Source organism: Lontra canadensis, unplaced genomic scaffold, assembly GCF_010015895.1.
Source record: "Lontra canadensis isolate GAN:19392208 unplaced genomic scaffold, GSC_riverotter_1.0 scaffold96, whole genome shotgun sequence".
In the NCBI taxonomy this organism is placed as follows: domain Eukaryota; kingdom Metazoa; phylum Chordata; class Mammalia; order Carnivora; family Mustelidae; genus Lontra; species Lontra canadensis.
Window position 1 is genome coordinate 7,164,962 of NW_022631090.1, and position 18,347 is coordinate 7,183,308.

General features: G+C 34.4%; 1 protein-coding gene across 2 annotated transcripts in view; it reads left to right on the forward strand.

The window, feature by feature from the left end:
- Positions 1–18,347, forward strand: part of HTR2C (5-hydroxytryptamine receptor 2C) — a 282,492-nt gene that overhangs the window by 191,939 nt on the left and 72,206 nt on the right. For both annotated transcript variants that reach the window (XM_032837109.1, XM_032837110.1), the window contains exon 5: positions 15,815–16,015. In XM_032837109.1, coding sequence (XP_032693000.1) covers positions 15,815–16,015 — 201 coding nt within the window. The remainder of the gene's footprint in view (positions 1–15,814; positions 16,016–18,347) is intronic.

An 18,347-nucleotide genomic window follows, 5' to 3' on the forward strand; every position in this document is an offset into this window, starting at 1 on the left:
TAGAAGTTTAGCATGCTAATGTCTATAGAATGCTTTAAAGTCTTTGGGTAACAAAAAGGATTTAAGTAGTATAGTGACAATGGTAATATAGTAAATTCTTCAAAGAACATACAGATGTCACAAAATATCTGGAACACTCATATCTGGGAAACTCTTACATACTTCTTCACCTTCACATGACATTTCTCTTCCCTTTAATCATGGCAATATCTGCCTTATGGAAAAGACAAGGGTCATGGCAATATGTTGTCATTCAGGCACTCATTATAGACATTTAATTCACTGAGAAATATATTAGTGTATTAAATCTGCAGTTTGGCTATCAAGGCTAAACGCTTTGTGTCAGTATGTTTTTAAACGCATGGTCTGAGTAGAAGATAAGAGAGCAATTATTATAGAAAGCTTCTTCATGGAAAAGTTTTTGCTTCCTGGCAAGCTACTACCTGTTTCCAGCATGTGCCTTCATTAGTCATCCAGTAACAACCACCAGTTCATGCTCCAAACATTCAGAGCTCCACATGGTAAAACAACCATTTCTTCCTACCGTCACTCTTTTCCAACTGCTCTGTGCAGCCACGATTTTTGAGATATTTTTAGTCCTACTACTTTCTCTCTCTTACTATTTTGTGAATGGTTAATCACCTAAATCGATTTCTGTGGAAAGGAAGCATTATTTAGAGTGGTAGCCACCCCAAAACTCTGTGGCTTCTTCCTTGGTTACCCCAATTCCCCCCCATCTTTTACATGGTTTATACATTTAACAAAACTACATTAGGAAAACAAGGTCATGTTCTATGAAGACATTCTCCGGTAGCATGGACAAATCCAGAATGTGTTTAAAGAGAGTGAAGAAAATACCATCTTGCTAAGCCCCAAAACACCTGTTAGTGAATTGAAGTAGATGATACTAACTTCCAATCTTCCCAAGTAATAGCAGTTTATAAATTGAATTATTACAGTAAACAGCAGATATTTTGTTAAATAAAAGTAAAAATATTAAATAGTATAACAAATATTTGGATTTTTTATCAGGCAAAAGTTCCTTTAATATTTGAGTTTATGATTCATTGTTTAAAAATATGCTATAAATTTATGAAGTAGAAAAGTCTTTAAAGTTTTATTTATTTTAGTTATTTGCATTCATAAAAAGTCATACCACCTCACAGATGGAAATCACCCCAACAAGCTATCATAAATATAGAAAATATATTTCACGTTCTCCTTTATTAATGCATGTAAACGTTTAAAACTACACTCTCAATGATTAAATCATGTCAGAAACAGACTCAAGAAATAAGGATTTGGAAACTCTTGATGACAGTTTGATGGAGGAGGCCCATTAACATCTTCATAAATTTTTTCCAGTGCATGATAAAATATTCCAGCAAAAATGCTATCCCCATCTTAGAGCCTGGTTCAGCAGACTGAATCAAAATTCCAAGTCTAAGGCACCAAATAACAGTTCAAAGAGAGTATCTGGACAATTCGAGGCAGTTGTTTGTGATGTCCCATCAGGGGCTTTCAATAGTCTTGAGATTCAGTCTTGATGGAAAATACAACACAAAGGGAGCCTGGGTGGCTCAGTGGGTTGAAGCCTCTGCCTTCGGCTCAGGTCATGATCTGAGGGTCCTGGGATCGAGCCCTGCATTGGGCGCTCTGCTCAGTGGGGAGCCTGCTCCTCTCTCTCTCTCTCTCTCTCTCTCTGCCTGCCTCTCTGCCTAATTGTGTTCTCTGTCAGATGAATGGATAAAATCTTATTAAAAAAAAAAGAAAGAAAAAATACAACACAGGAGAAGATTTTAATGCAGAGGAGTCTAGAACTGGGATGAGATATAGAAGACCAAAAGTAGATATTCTGCTTCCAGATGGAATGACATATTTCCAGTTGATCAAAGATCTCTTTCTGTAGCCAAGAATGCTGGAAAACCTAGGTACCAGGAACCTAGGCAGTGAGAATAGCCTTGCCCTCACAGGGGGCAGGAGTTGGTTGTGAGGTGCTCCTAATACACTAATAGGTCTATTTCTCATTGTTCCGAGGCTGAGTGGGGCTGTTTATGTCAATAATCAGGGACTTGTAACACCATACATGTGCAGACTGACATCTATGTGATTAACTGAGCTGTGTGAAACATTACAGAGTACTAACATAGGCTGTAATGTCAAGAAATCTACAATGTGCCAGGACAAATAAACAGAAAATTACAGTAAAATATATACATTAACCTAGAGATATACTCGGGGTACTATAGGAAGATATATGGAGTAATGAATTCCATTTGTGTAGCTTTAGTAAGGGTTTCCTAGATGAAGTACTGCCTCAGCCAGGTTTTTAATTATGGAACTTGTCTAGCAGAGCAGGAAAGGGGCCTAAAGACGGGATATTTTTACAGATGTCGTTCTAGGCAAAAAAGTCAAAATGGGGGCCCCTAGGTGGCTAAGTCAGTTAAGCGTCTGACTCTTGATTTCTGTTGAGGTCATGATCTCAGAATTGTGAGATCAATCCTTGGTCGGGCTCTGTGCTGGGTGTGGAGTACGCTTAAGATTCTTTCTCTCCCTTTCCCTTTTCCCCTCCCCACTCTAAAAAAAGAGTCAAAATGTACAAAGACTGGGGGAAACAAAAAGGGATAATACCTAGAGATGAGACTGGAGTAAAAAGCAGATATCCGATCTCAGAGTAAACTAATCCTTCCTTTATCACCCCAATTTCATAGTTATGATCTCTTTAGTCAAGTTTTTTACTTGATGGCATGAGGAAATATCTGTACAAGATTATTTATAAGCCACAATTACTGTTGTATATCCCTGACAGCTAAGCAACGTTAACAGTTTAGTGAAATCCTATAGACTTACTTTGATAATGTTTGTAATCATCTTTGGGATTTTCCAGTAAAGTTGTATAACCCAAAACTATACCCAGTATGCACCTAACCAGTGTTAAGAATTTGTAGGCCGGGGCGCCTGGATGGCTCAGTGGGTTAAAGCCTCTGCCTTCAGCACAGGTCACAATCCCAGGGTCCTGGGATTGAGCCCCACATTGGGCTCTCCGCTTGGCAGGGAGCCTGCTTCCCCCTCTCTCTCTGCCTGCTTCTCTGCCTTCTTGTGATCTCTGTATGTCAAACAAATAAATAAAATCTTAAAAAAAAAAAGAATTTGTAGGCCAACAGACATTCTATGCAATTCATTAGTAGGAAGTTAAAATGTGACTTGAGTGCTACTAAGAATATATTAGGTAATATTATTAGTAATATTAGGTAAATTGACACCAGTAATGTTATACAGTTATTAACAGAATGACAAAACCATGATAAAACATAAATCTTCCTGATCCAAAAGAGAGTCATGCATTGTTCACATTGGCTGAAAGAAAATCTGTGTTTATCTACCGAGTTCCACAGAGCAAATTATGTAACAGTGTTCTGTGTTGTGAGCATTTCTGTCCTTCACTAAAATAAAGCTTTACTCATCTTTGGCAGGTTTTCCAGAGAATATTAACTGGAAGAGTGCCTTTTCTGGGAGACTTTCATTTCTGGCTGCTTCTACTTGACACTGTTTCATTTTGATCTACTTGACCATAAATTCATTCTACTTCCTTTCAAAATCAATGCATTATATTTAGAAGGGCTAGAGGAATATTTGGAATTATGACTTGAAAGATATATAGCTACTTCAGGCAATTAGGCACAGCTTTCTCCTTGATAGTTTTCGTTCAATCCCATGTTAAAATAAAAGAGCTCCTTTTGGTTTACCTTAAGTAACAATTTGTAAAAGTGCTGGAGACTGCTCTTCAAATTTCGTACAAGTCCTGTAAAATCAAACAAAAAGAAATATAAAACCCTACTCAAAATTAATAAGGAGTGCTGCATCTGTGGTAGAATTTTTTAAAATATTTATAAAAACTACAATGATGGGACTAGAATTCAAACGATACTAAAATTCAGCCAAGGTTTCGTGTCCTCAGTTAGAAGGGGGAACTGGTAAAAGGAAATCCTGACTCATTCCTAACCTTGGTTTCTAACTTGTTAGGAGGATAAAAGAAGTTGGAGAATGAGAAAAACTGCATTAACTGAAAAAATTTGGCAGTACAGAAAGTGTAGGGAACTATATAGTTGGAATTATTGCCAAATAATCTAGCACTAAACCTTTTTTTTTAAAGATTTTATTTATTTATTTGACAGAGAAAGAGAGATCAAAAGTAGGCAGGGAGAGAGGAGGAAGCAGGCTCCCTGCTGATCACAGGACCCTGAGATCATGACCTGAGCCGAAGGCAGCGGCTTAATCCACTGAGCCACCCAGGCGCCCCATACTAAACCTTTTTTAAAGCACAACCTTTCTGGAAATTCAAACAGCCCATGATTTTTATAGCTATTTTTTTAATTTGCCAAAAATCAAGAACTGCTCTACCTCAATCATCAACTTCCTACTTCTCAATTCAGTAGTCCCTCTCACCTGTGGTTTTGGCTTTCAGCTGTTTCAGGGATGCAGGCCCAAAGCACAGGCTCCTTCTTCTGACACAGCGTCAGAAGGTCACTAGTAGCCACCATGTCTGCGTCATTCCCCTCACATCATCTCATCACCCAGGCATTTTCTCATCTCACGTCATCACAAGGGTGAGTGCGATACAATAAGATATCTTGAGAGAGAGAAAGAGAGAGAAACCAATTTCACAAAGCTTGTATTATGGTATATTGTTACATTGTCCTATTTTGTTATTAGTTATGGTTGTTAATCTCTTATAATGCCTAATTTATGAATTAAACTTTATGACAAGTATGTAGGTACAGGAAAAAAAAATAGGATACACAGGGTTCAGTACCATCCACAGTTTCAAGCATCCACTGGTGGTCTTGGAATGTATCCCCTGTGGATAAGTGGGGGCCGCTATATGAAATTCTTCCTTCAACTCGCTAACTCCCTTGTTCAAAAATATCCTGTTCTGGGACATCACTCCGATCTCCTTGATGTGTTCCCCAAATCACTGGCTTCTTCCAGACTTCCATTTCTTCCCTCTCCAGCCTTCTCTGAGAAACCTTATCTCATAAACCTGGAGGGGAGATAAGTTTATCATTCTCAGTATTTCCAGAACATCATGTGTGCTACCTGTCATAGCACTTATCTCTTTGTACCAAAATTTTTGTTTACATGTTAGCCTCTTCATTATATAGTGAACACCCAGTTACTAACACTGAAAAATTTTTAATGAAATATAGTGCATATTGAATAAGCAGCATGGCTTTTCATCTCTCTATTTTTATTTTTCTTTTTTTTTCTTATGTATACTAATTCCAAATTACAACTGCATCACTTGGAGCATGAACATCACCAAAACTCAGGGTTTTCAATTTTAATCTCTAACTGCATTATACTGTTATTTTGAGGCATCAATGACATCATCCATGTAACGTTTCCTAGAAAAAAAATATACTTAACTAATGCTAGTTTCTTTTTATCTAATGAATGTAAGGATTTTCACTATATTATAAAATATATCAGTATGGTATTACAGTAGGTTAAACACAATACACTATAGTTCATCCTGGGAGAGGCCGAAAGTCATTTAATAAAGTTCAGTGAATACTCCTAATAAACACTTTCCAAATATAGTAACAGAAAAACCATTTTTAATATATTCTAAGCCAACAGCCAGTATAATAATAATGCATGTTTGTAGGAATGCACAGAAACAAAAGGGGGGGGAGTAGAACATGGGTCATACTGTTTACGATAAATGAGGCATCAAAGTCAATGCTAAAAGAAAACACGTTAAATTTGAGATACTCAAGTCTCTTCACACTCAAAAATTGATTCTGGGAAGATTAAAAAAAAAAAAGACTATTTAAAACTTATCCAGAGAGGGGCACCTGGGTGGCTCAGTGGGTTGGAGCCTCTGCCTTTGGCTCAGGTCATGATCCCGCGTCCTGGGATCGAGCCCCTCATCGGGCTCTCTGCTCAGTGGGGATCCTGCTTCCCTTCCTCTCTCTCTGCCTGCCTCTCTGCCTAATTGTGATCTCCCTCTGTCAAATAAATAAATAAAATCTTTAAAAAAAAAAAAAACTTATCCAGAGAAAAACAAGAAGAAAGTGAATAGGATGTTTACTCATCTATTGGCTATTTACATAACATCTGAGATGAGCAAGTCATAGGTGATGACACAAATGAGAAGACTGACCGATTTGGTTACATATACAATACAACATTCTATTGAGGCAATACTTTTAAATAATGTAAAATAAACTGGAATAAAATAATTGCAGCAAGATCTAGACATAAAAATTTAAAAGATAAAGAAATGAGTGGTATAAAATATTTGAGACAATTATTAATGTTAAAATATACATCATAAAACAGTGTAAAATATACCTACAGGTTTATTTAGGACAGTGTATATAACGCAGCCCTTGATATTGGGAAATAGATATGAACATGACATTTCCATGTTCTCACTCATACTACTATTCAAAATCCCCATTCCATTCTTTATACTAATAATACGGTCTCAGCATGAAAGATTTCCTAAGATTTCTAAACTTTCCGATATTATAAAATTTGAAGATATATTTTTTTACATGAAAATTCGCATTGTGGACATCAGCCAAAATGGTGGACTAGGGACTTCCAAAATCCTCTCTTGGTTAAAAGCAACAGGAAAAATTACAAAAATTGTCAGAATCAACTAATTCAGGCCTCTGGAAGTTAACTGAAAGCTTACGGCAATTGGGGAGTGTTTATTCAAGAAAAATGACCGAATCTCGGTAAGAACAACAGTCTCTGTGGCATTTTTAACTTGCCCCAGTATCGTGTCCTCTCTCAGGCTTTAGGGTGAACTTAAAAACCAACAGCCTACAATCAGGATGCAAACCAGCTGCCTCACAGCTGCCAGAGGGGAATAGAACAGGGTTAGAGCTCCTTCAGACCCTCATTTCCAGAGAATCGTCATCAAAACATCTTGCACAAATAAAAGAGAGGGGAATTCCAATATTATCTTGATGCCAAAACCAGACAAAGACAACACAAGAAAAATAAAAATCTATAGATCAGTATCTCTTATGAATATAGATGCAAATGCTAGATAAATTGAACCTAGCAGTCTATAAAAAGGGCTGAACACCAAGAAAATGGATATTATCCAAGAAAAGCAAAGTTGTTTCAACATATGAAACTCAATCAATATAATACCCCTTACCAATAGAATAAAGGACAAAAACTACCTGATGACCTCAATAGACATAAATAAGCATTTGACAAAATCCAAACCCCCTTTGTGATTTAAAAAAAATAAAAGAAAGAAAGAAAAGAAAACCCAAACTAAAATAGAAAATAACTTCCTCAACCTAATCAAGACCTTTGTGTAAAGAGAAGCTTCATGTAAAAAAAAGGACACACGTGTATATGAATTTGTTGCTTTTATTTGATTCCTGTTGAAATTTAACTTCAGGGTACCTGGGTGGCTCAGCGTCTTAAGCGTCTGCCTCCAGTTCAGGTCATGATCCCAGAGTCCAGGGATCAAGTCCTACATTGGGCTCCCAGCTCAGCGGGAAGTCTGCTTCTCCCTCTACGCCTACCCTCTGCTTGTGCTATCTCTCACCCTCTCTCTCAAATAAATAAATTAATTAATTAAAAAAAAAGAAATTAAACCTCTAATGTTCAAGTTAAGCATGAAACTTTCTTAGTGGGTTGGATAAAACGCTGTTTAAATTCCTTTCTCTTTTGAATAATAATGTTCTCCAAGAAATCTAATGACTAGAAGGTAGAGCCATGTAGCACAAATCCTCATTAAGTTGTACTTGGTTAAGCTAAGACCACTAGGAAAACAAAATATTCATGATTTCTTCCATGTCCTTCTCTCTTTCCCCCCACCCAAGATCCATAAAACTGGTGAGACTTCCACAGAAGAAAATATCATCAGATTGTTTTGTTGTTGTTGTTTTTTGTTTGTTTGTTTGTTTAACCATACGCCCATAACAGAAGACTTAAAGTCATCTTGAAAGGAATGCAATTGTAAATTACGTGGAAAACTCCAGGGTATGTGGACTGTGGGACTATTTCAGGGGAGCAAATCCAGGGTGTTTTTCAAAAGATTTTCTACATCGTATCAAACCCTTCAGGTGTCAGAAGAATTTTCTCTTTTTATTTAAGTCGATGGAAAATTATGTTGTCAGAATATGGAGCTTAATTCTGAATAAGAGGTGGGTTATGAGTTACCAGGCTTCTAGATCATTTAGGCTATTAATAACCACAGCCAGTTCTTCAGGAGAAGATCAGGTTGGAGGAAGCCTTCATGTTCGCACAGAGAAGCATCAATCAACAGCGAGCCCCTCGCAGAAACCGGAACTTCGCGGTGCAGCAGTTCACGTTCCCATGGGCCGGGAGGTTGAACATCCTGCATAGTGCTGCCAGGAAATCCCTATTTCATAGTAAGGGGGCCAGCTGGTTGCATATGTAGGATGTCCCATCTCCCCGCCCACTTCATCGAGACACATCACGGCTTCACTGAAGAACCATAAAATCTGCGTGTCAAGGAAATAGAGATGCTGCGCTGTTTGACTAAAAAGGCACTCTGACATATGTATTTAGTAGAGGATAGAGCACTGGGGGTCATCACCTTGGCTTGGAAAAGGCAGTAGCTCTGGGAGTGGCTCTGTAAGTTCAGGGTCAAGATCAAGTCGATCTGTAAGCTCAAGGTCAAGTTAACAGTAAATTTTTAAAATGCCTCAATGTCAGAAGCAAAAGATTTTGGAGAAGTAGGACAGAGAAGATCCAATAATTCTAAATCAAGTTCAAGTGGGTGGAAAGAGAGTCTAATTATCAGAGAAAAATCAAGTTACAAGGAGGTGGGTGTGATTCCAAGAAAGTTAGTGGCATGTTCCCAAAAGCATTTATAAGATATAATTGATGTGAGATGCAGTATCCAATCATATCCAGGGAACTCTATCAAAGGCAAAGTGATAGGAAATATCAAGAACAGAGCTGAGTTTTCAAAAATACATGGGCAGGAATAAAATGGTAAAGCAAAATCCAACCAATCTATGGGCTGGACCCTTCTGCTTCTGAAATCTAGAGGGAGGATATAATCTCAGAATAAAAATAAGTCATTTAAGTGGAATAAATACAGCTTTATTTTTTAAAGGTATTGTTATACTTAATTTCCCAATTTTCATTGTAGATTGTTGAAAATTTCACTATGGACCTATATATGACCAATACCTAAGGACACTTTGCTTGGAGACAATTAGTTCTGTCAATAGTACCAACTTGAGTGATAGCCTGGGATGCCATCTCAAAAGACCCTGGAGTCCTTAAAAGGGTTTATTTCTATGCAGTCAAATCTAAGTTAAGTTTCCAGTCAACCACCCCTGGCTTTGGCACTCTTTAGTCCGTGGCAAGTGGGCCAGTCTTAGCCCAAGGAAAAGGCTAACTCTGAGTAGAAATTCAAAACATTTGTATCCTTTTTTGACTCAGCAGCACAGACTCTCCAGGGGAATCCTAAATTCAGTGCATGGCTCAGAAATTTGTAGTTTTATGTCTAAGGAAACAAATGTCCATACAAATTTATGGACAAACTATTGTTTATAAAATTCCCTTATAATTGTCTGTGAGGTCTGTAGAGATATTCCCTCTTTCATCACTAATATCAGTAATTTGTGTCTTCTACTCTTATTTCTCCCTTAATCTGCCTAGGAGTTTATCGATGTTACTGATCTTTTAAAAAAAACGTTTCGTTTCATTGAATTTTTTTTCTATTATCGTCCTTCCTCGGTTTCAATGATTTCTGCCTTTTATATTTATGATTTCCTTTCCTCTGATACTTTCATTTTAATTTGCTCTTCCTTGTCTAGGACTTTAATCTGGAAATTTAGATCATGGTTTTGAGATTTTCTTCTTTTCTAAAATAAACCATTAATGTTAGAAATTTCCCTCTGAGTACTGTTTTAGCACCATCACACAAATTTTGAATATTTTAATTTTTATTTAATTCAAATTGTTTAATTAAATTTGAGTCTTCTTTGAAACATAAACTGTGTAGAACTGTGCTGTTTAATTCCCAAATACTTGTACTTTTTTAAGATATCTGTTCATTACTAGTTTTTAGGTTAATTCTGTTAAGGTCAGAGACTAGACATTGCACTATGTCAATCATTTTAATTTCTTAAGAATTATTTTATGGTCTTTTCTGGTCAATTTTTATGGGTTCTTGAAAAGCATGTGTATTCTTCTATTGTTGAATAGAGTGTTTTATAAATGTCAATTTAGTCAAGTTCATTGTTAGTGCTATGCAGTTTTTTTATATCACTGATAATTTTCTGCCTACTTTTGTCAATTATTGAGGAAAGGGTGTGGAAATCTCAAAGTATAATTGTGATTCTACTTTTGATTTCTTCTTTTCTATCTTTTTTTGCTTCATGAAATTTGAGGTTCCGTTATTGGGTTATGTAGATGTTTAAGATTGTTATATATCCTTGATAAGTTGAAAACTTTATCATTGTAACACGGTCTCTATCATTCCTAGTAATATTATTTGATCTGAAATTTACTTTGATATTCATATAACAACTCCAGTAAGTCCTTTGATTAGTGTTTGCATTGTGTGTCCTTTTCTGTCCTTTTACTTTATATTTATCTATATCATCATATTCAAACTTATAGAGTTCCTTATAAACAGCATATAATTGGGTAATATTTATTTTTGTTCTTTTTAATCCAGCATGGCTGTCTCTTTAAATTGATACAATTTATACTTAATACCATTTCCATTTAGTGCAAGTATTTTTTAGTTTGGAACTGTTATTTTTTTATAATTTTCTATTTCTTTTTATCCCTTTTTTCTTATTTCTGAATTAGTTTGTGTTTTATTCATTTTATTTTAGTATTCCCTTTTTATTGATCTATTGGGTTTTTTTGCTATATTTCTTTGTACAGTGTTTTTTAGCAATTGCTCTCTAGATTAAAATATACATATCTAAAATTTCACAATTTCCCTACAGTTACTATCTTATCACTTCCAGTGACTATAAAAACCTTATAGTCATATAGATTCCTTTCCTCCTTTTGCTTTAATTGTAATATGGGATACCTCTATATACATGGAGAAACTTCTCAGACAGCATTGTAATTTTTAATAGTTGCATGTATTTTAAAGACCTAGAATAAGAAAAATAATCTATTACATTTCCCAAATTATTTATCAATTCTGGTCTTCTTCACTCACTCATTCTTGAGTTTACAAGTTTTCTTTTAGTTTAATTTCTTTTCTTTTTTCTGAAGAACATCTTTCAGCATTTTTTAGAGCAAGTTTCCTGTCAATCAGTTCATTGTTTCTCTTCACATGAAAATTCCTTTATTTCCGTCATTTTTTTGAAGATATTTTCACTGGCTGTAGAATTCTGGATTATGATTATACTGCCTTCTGGTCTCCCTGATTTCTGATGAAAAATCTGAAGTTGTTAAAGCCATTGCTCCCTATACTTAGTCATTTTTCTCAGCTGCTTCAAGATGTTTTCCTTTATCTTTTGTTTTTACCAGATTATGATGTATCTAGGAATGATTATATTTGAGTTTAACGATAATGGGTTTTGCAGAACTTCTTGTTTTTCATCAAGTATGGGATGTTTTAGACCATTATTTCTTCAAAACTTTTTTCTGTATCAGTTTTTTCCCCTCCTCAGATTCCAATGGCACAAATGTTACACATCTACATATTGTTCTGTAGGTCCCTATTATAACCATTTATTTTCAATCTTTTTCTCACCCTTCTTCAGTTTGGATAATTTTTACTAATCTATATTCAGTTTTAATGGCTCTTCATCTATCATCTCCATTCTTTTATTAAGTCCATACAGTGATTCTCTTCTTTCAGATATTATATATTTTTTCAACTTTAAATTCTCCATTTTGTTATTTTTATAAGTTCTACTTCTTATTTAAGATGTCTTCTTTCTATTTGTTTCAAGAGCTTCCACCCTTCCTTCATTGAACATGGTCATGGTAGCTGTTTTGACGACTGTCTATAAATTTTTGTCTTGTCCAATTTCTGAATTCAATGTAATTGAAATGTATTTATTGCACTAGTGTTTATAACATTTGTTATTGGTTTTTGGTAAATTATAAAATTTAAGGGGATTCCTTTCATCACTATATAATTAAAATTTTAATTAGAAATAACTTCTGTATTTTATCAAACTATTCTTCAATATCTATTAAAAGATCATAAAATGCCTTTACAAATGTTAATATAAGATATTATATTGGGGGGTTTATGATATTGAATTACACTTGCATTCCTGAAATAGTTTTGTTTTTACATGGTGTTTTACTCTTTTGACACTTTGCTGAATTCTATTTGTTAATATTTTGTTTGTAACTTTGAATCTATATCAATAAATGTTATTTCTTGCTAGTTACATTTTTTCAATGTTTTATAGGTTTTGATATTGACACTATATTGTTTTATGAAATGAGTTATGAGAATTTTTTTAATTTCTATGGTCCTTTATCTTTTCATACATGTTAATTTAATGAGATTACTTACCTTCTTATTTCTTTTCTAGCTTTGGGATTATTCCCCTTTTTGTTTAATATCTTACATAAAACAATACTTATAAATCTATGTTAATGGACACACAATCTGTAAAGATGTAATTTGTGACAATAACAAAGACAGAAAAAGATATAACAGAGCAAAAATCTGTATACTACTGAAACAAAATTAGTATTAATTAAAACTTTGTTACCATTTTAATTCTAAAATAATATACAGAAAAAGAACAAGAAAAAATCAAAAGTTGCGCAGTGGAAATCAATTAATCACAATTAAAGCGAATAACAAATATTTATGAGGAACTGATATGTATCATATAAAAACAAATAACAAATGGTAGAAATAAATCCCTCTGTAACTGTATTTTAAAAGCATATGGACTGAACTGCCCAGTTTTAGGGCAAAGGTTAGCAGAATTATTAAAAATACATGATGCCAGGGGCACCTGGGTAGCTCAGTGGGTTAAGCCTCTGCCTTTGGCTCAGGTCATCATCCCAGGGTCCTGGAATTAAGCCCCACATCAGGATCTACACTCGGCAGGGAGCCTGCTTCCCTCTCTCTCTGCCTGCCTCTCTGCCTACTTGTGGTCTCTGTCTGTCAAATAAATAAACAAAATCTTTAAAAAAAAATACATGATGCCAGAATGGATTTAAAAAGAACCTTCCTGTATATGCTGTCAATAAGAGACTCATTTTCAATTCAAAGTCACAAATAGGTTAAAGTAAAAGGATGGAAAAGATATTCTATGCAAATAGTAACCAATAAAAGCTGAGGTGGCTATATTAGTATCAGACAAAGTAGAACTGAAGGCAAAAATTGTTATGAGGGACAAAGAAAGACATTATATATTGATAAAAGTGTCAAAGCATCAAAAAGATATAATAATTTCAAATATAAATGCATCCAACAACAGAGACCAAAAAATATAGGAAGTGAAACTGACAAAAATGAAGGGAGGAAAAGATCTAAAATAATACTTGGATACATGAATACACCATTTTCAGTAATGAATAGAACAACTAAACAGAAGATAAATGAGAAAATAGAGGACTTGAACAATACTATGAATCAACTAATCCCATCAGACATATATAGAACACCCCATCCAACAACAGCAGAAAAAACCTTTTTCTCAAGTGTACATGGAATATTCTATGGGATAGATCATATTCAAATTAAGCATTAAAATTTTTAAATATCAGTATTCAAAGGCTCTTCTCCAAAACGAAATGAAACTAGGACTCAATGACAAAAGAATACTGTAAATTCATAAATATGTGGAAATTAACCACCACAGTCACAATTAATCAACCAATAGATCAAAGAAGAAATTACAAATGAAATTAGAAAATACTTTGAGGAGAATGAAATGAAAACTTACCAAAATTCATGGGTACAGCAAATGTAGTGCTCTGACAGAAGTTTATAACTGCAAATGCCTGCATTTAAAAGAAAGAAAGATCCCAAATCAATAACCTAACTCCAGATCTTAAGGAAATAGAAAGGAAGAACAAACAACCTAAACTATCAAAAGAAAGAAAATAGTAGGGGCGCCTGGTGGCCTAGTCATTAAGCATCTGTGTTCAGCTCAGGTCTTGATCCCAGGGTCCTGGGATTGAGCCCTCCATCAGGCTACCTGCTCAGCGGGGAAACTGCTTCTGCCTCTCCCTCACCCTGCTATTCTGCCTGTTTGTGTGCTCTCTCTCCCTCTCTCTCTCTCTTTCTCTGTTAAATAAATAAATTAATAAATCTTTAAAAAAAGAAAGAAAGAAAACGGTAAAGATTAAAATGGACATAAACAAAATAGAGAATAGAGGAAAACAAAAACAAGAAATTCCAGACCTCATGGCTTCACTGACAAATTTTACCAGTGATATTTGAAGAATGAAAATGGATTCATATTTGAAGAATGAACATGGATTCTAATCAAACTCCTACAAAATAGAAGACGTGGGAACACTCTGTAACTCATTCTATGAGAACAGCATCATCCAGATACCAATACCAGATAATGACATTACAAGAAAAGACAAGTATAAACCAATATTACTTATAAATATAGATACAGAAATCCTCAGCAAAATACTAGAAAACTAAATATAATATTACAGTATACACCATGCCCAAGTGAGATTTATCATAGGAATGCAAAGATGGTTCAATATGTAAAAATCAACCATGTATTGGATCTCGTTAATAGAATTAAGGTAGAAAACCCCAAGATATCTCAATTGATGCAAAAAAAAAAAAGCATTTGGCAAAATCTATCACTCTTTTATGATAAAAACACTCAACAAACTAGAAATAGAAGGAAACTCCTTCAACGTGATAAAAAAACATTTATGAAAAACCCACAGCTAACATCCTACTTAATTGTGAAAAAATGAAAGATTTTCTTTTCAGATCAGGAAAAAGGTAAGATGGCTGTGTTTACTACTTCCATTCAACACTGTACTAGAAATTGTATATAGACACTTAAGCAAGAAAAGAAATAAAAGGCAAAAGGAAACTGGGAAAGAAAAAGTAAAATTATCTTTATTCAATGACATGACGTCGTAAACAGAAAATCCCAAGGAACCCTACACACAAAACTAGATCTAATAAATGAATTCAGCAAAGTTGTAGGATACAAGATTAACACATGAAAAGCAGTTATAGTTCTACATACTAGCAATGAACTGTCCATAAAGGAAATTAAAAAAAAAAAATCTATTTACAACAGTATAAAAAACTCAACAAATAAAAGCACTAGCCATAAAAAAGAATAAAGTACTAAAACATGCTACAAAATGGATGACCATCAAAACCAGTGTTATTGAAAGAAGCCAGGCACCTATTGTATGATTCCATTTTTATGAAATATTCTGATTAGTTAAATTCATAGAGACAAAAAACAGATTAGAGATTTTCAGGGGCTGGGGGAGTGGACTATGGGGAATGACTGCCTAATGAGTAGTAGCTACCTTTTGGAATGATGAAATGTTTTAAAACTACAAAAAAAGTAATGGTTGCATAATATTGTGAATGTACTAAGTACCACAGGACTGTAAACTTTTCAATGACTAATTTCACGTTATATAAGTTTTATCTCAATAAGAAATAATGCATGAAACGCTAAAGGCATTATCATCATCATTATCATTACTATGGAAAATAATGATTCCTGAATTTCACTTTAAAAAAAAAAAACTTATGAGAGGAAGAAAATAAGTAGACTAAAATGTAAAACTAGATGGTTTAATTTGGATAATATGTTCTTGTCTTCTCTGTTTTCTCTTTCAGATTATGTCTGGCCACTACCTAGATATTTGTGCCCCGTCTGGATTTCTTTGGATGTTTTATTTTCTACAGCGTCCATCATGCACCTCTGCGCTATCTCGCTGGATCGGTATGTAGCAATACGTAATCCTATTGAGCATAGCCGTTTCAATTCGCGGACTAAGGCCATCATGAAGATTGCTATTGTTTGGGCAATTTCGATAGGTAAATAATTTTCTTGGCCATTAGAATTGCAGCGGCTATGCTCAATACTTTCGGATTATGTACTGTGAACAACGTACAGACGTCGACTGGTAACATTTGCGTTTAATCGGGATTCTATTTAAGAATTATTCTTAACCTATATATCTGATATTTAGGTTAACAATAATGATAGAAATGTAATGTATGTTAATATATAAATGTAAAGTTTCTATTTATGCTGTTAAATTATTTTATACATTAGTATGCCAATGAATTCTGCAACACAGATACACAATCTTTGAGATATTTAAAACTAGTTGAAGACAAAGATATATGGTCTAAATTTTTTGAATATAGCATTAAAATCTTCCAAAAGATAAATCTATCACAAAATATTAATCTTAATGTTTTTATTCTAATTTCACATTTTCTTGAGTGGAAAAATCAATAGTGTCACATGAATCCCCTGAAGTAAACATGTCGAAATTTATGCTGTTAATTGACTTAGAATATATTACTTTTCCTCTGTTTTAAAATATCTTCTTAGATTCTGCTTATACAAAAAGAGAAAGAAATCCATTTTTTAAAGATCTGGGGGAAGTTGAAGGGAGAGAAATGATCATCTTATTGCTTATGATTGAGATATTGCTTATGATTGAGAGATGCCTTAAAATGCTAATATTCAAGTCACAAAATTTAACCAGTTGGACTGTAAGGGCTTTTACAATCTTTTTTTTTTTTTCCTTTTGTTTCCTCCTCTTCCAGTTGGAACTTATATTTAGTGTCTCATTAAATGATCCCTCCTCAGAGTTATGTTTCTATAAAAGGTTCTGGTACAGTTTAGAACAAGATCAAGATATCTATACAGTCTTCATTGAAATCATCTAAAGATTTCAACTCTGGGATTATTGATAAAATAAATTTAAGTTTTAAGATTGTTCTGTCACACACACACAAACAACATACACCTTTGGATAAAAAGCAATAAAACTTCTCCGAGAAAAAAAGTGAATCTATTGACACAATTTGACCTACATATTTAAGGGCTCACAGAGTTGACTTCCTCCACTCCAAGGAGCTCATCTTAAAAGATGCCAGTTCTTACGGTGCTTACAAAGAAAATATACAGCTAAATTAAATTAGAGTATTAGGGGCATCAGCTTCTAATAATGACAGATGGGCAATCTGCAATGATGTTTGTGTTAAAGACAACAAAAAAGTATGGAAAAATACTATTAACATTGAGAAGCTAGTAAGATAGTGGAGGGTCGAGAAAAAGACAGAAATCTAGGAAGAATGACTATGACTTTTGGGTCACTTTTGACAAGGATGCATTTCCTAACCTGAAGATGTGACTCAATGTTGAGAAGTTGATTTCATATTCTCACAAGCAAAAAAGGTCTAAAGCAGGAATACAGAGTATGGCAAAGGGTTGACCAACTTGAGCTTATTTTTTGGATGCCAAAGACCTGTACACTAGAAATAAAGATGGACGAGGCTTAAACCACTTTTGACATGCAAGTCAGGCCAGGATTAAGTTATGTGTGTAACCAATAAATATCTGAAGCCTGAAAATTGGCTTAAGGTGATTTCATACTTTTCAAGTTTTTGATTTCTCTTGTATAAACAAAAAATCACTGTACACTTCAAATTATTTCTTGTAATAATTTTCAATTCCAGTAGCTAGAGTACAGTGATAAACAGTTATATGAAAAGACAAAACGGCATGAATCAGATATAATAAAAGATAACACAAACTCACTGTCACTCAGGGTAGTGGAATTAGTAAACATAAACTTTAAAGAAGTATTTATATTCTGCCTATGAAAATTATGAGCTGAATTTAAATATTTCAGCAAGCAAATACAAACTACAAACAGGGACGTGTAAGATTTGAGAAGAACCTGGAAAATCTGGAGCTTAGGCATAACACAAATCCCCAAGAACTCAAAGGCAGTTTAGACATAACTAAAAAGAGCATTACTGGAGGTCAATTAGAAGAAACAGTGATGAACAAAGCAAGGAGAATTGGAAGGATACAAAAGAGAGAGAAAAGAGTAAGAACAAACATACAACGTGGGTGGTGCAATAGGTTAAGTCTCCAACTCTTGGTTTCAGCTCAAATCGTGATTTCGGTCATGAGATCAAACCCTGCATCAGGCTCCACACTCAGCATGGAGTCTGCTTAATTTTCTCTCTCCCTCCCTTCCATGCCTGTGCTCTCAATCTCTCTAAAATAAATAAATAAATTTTAAAAACAAAATAAAGAGAGAAGACTTTTACAAGGTGAGAAAAGAATGGCAGAAAGGCAATATTTGAAGAAATAATGGCTTTTGGAATTAAGAAAGATGCT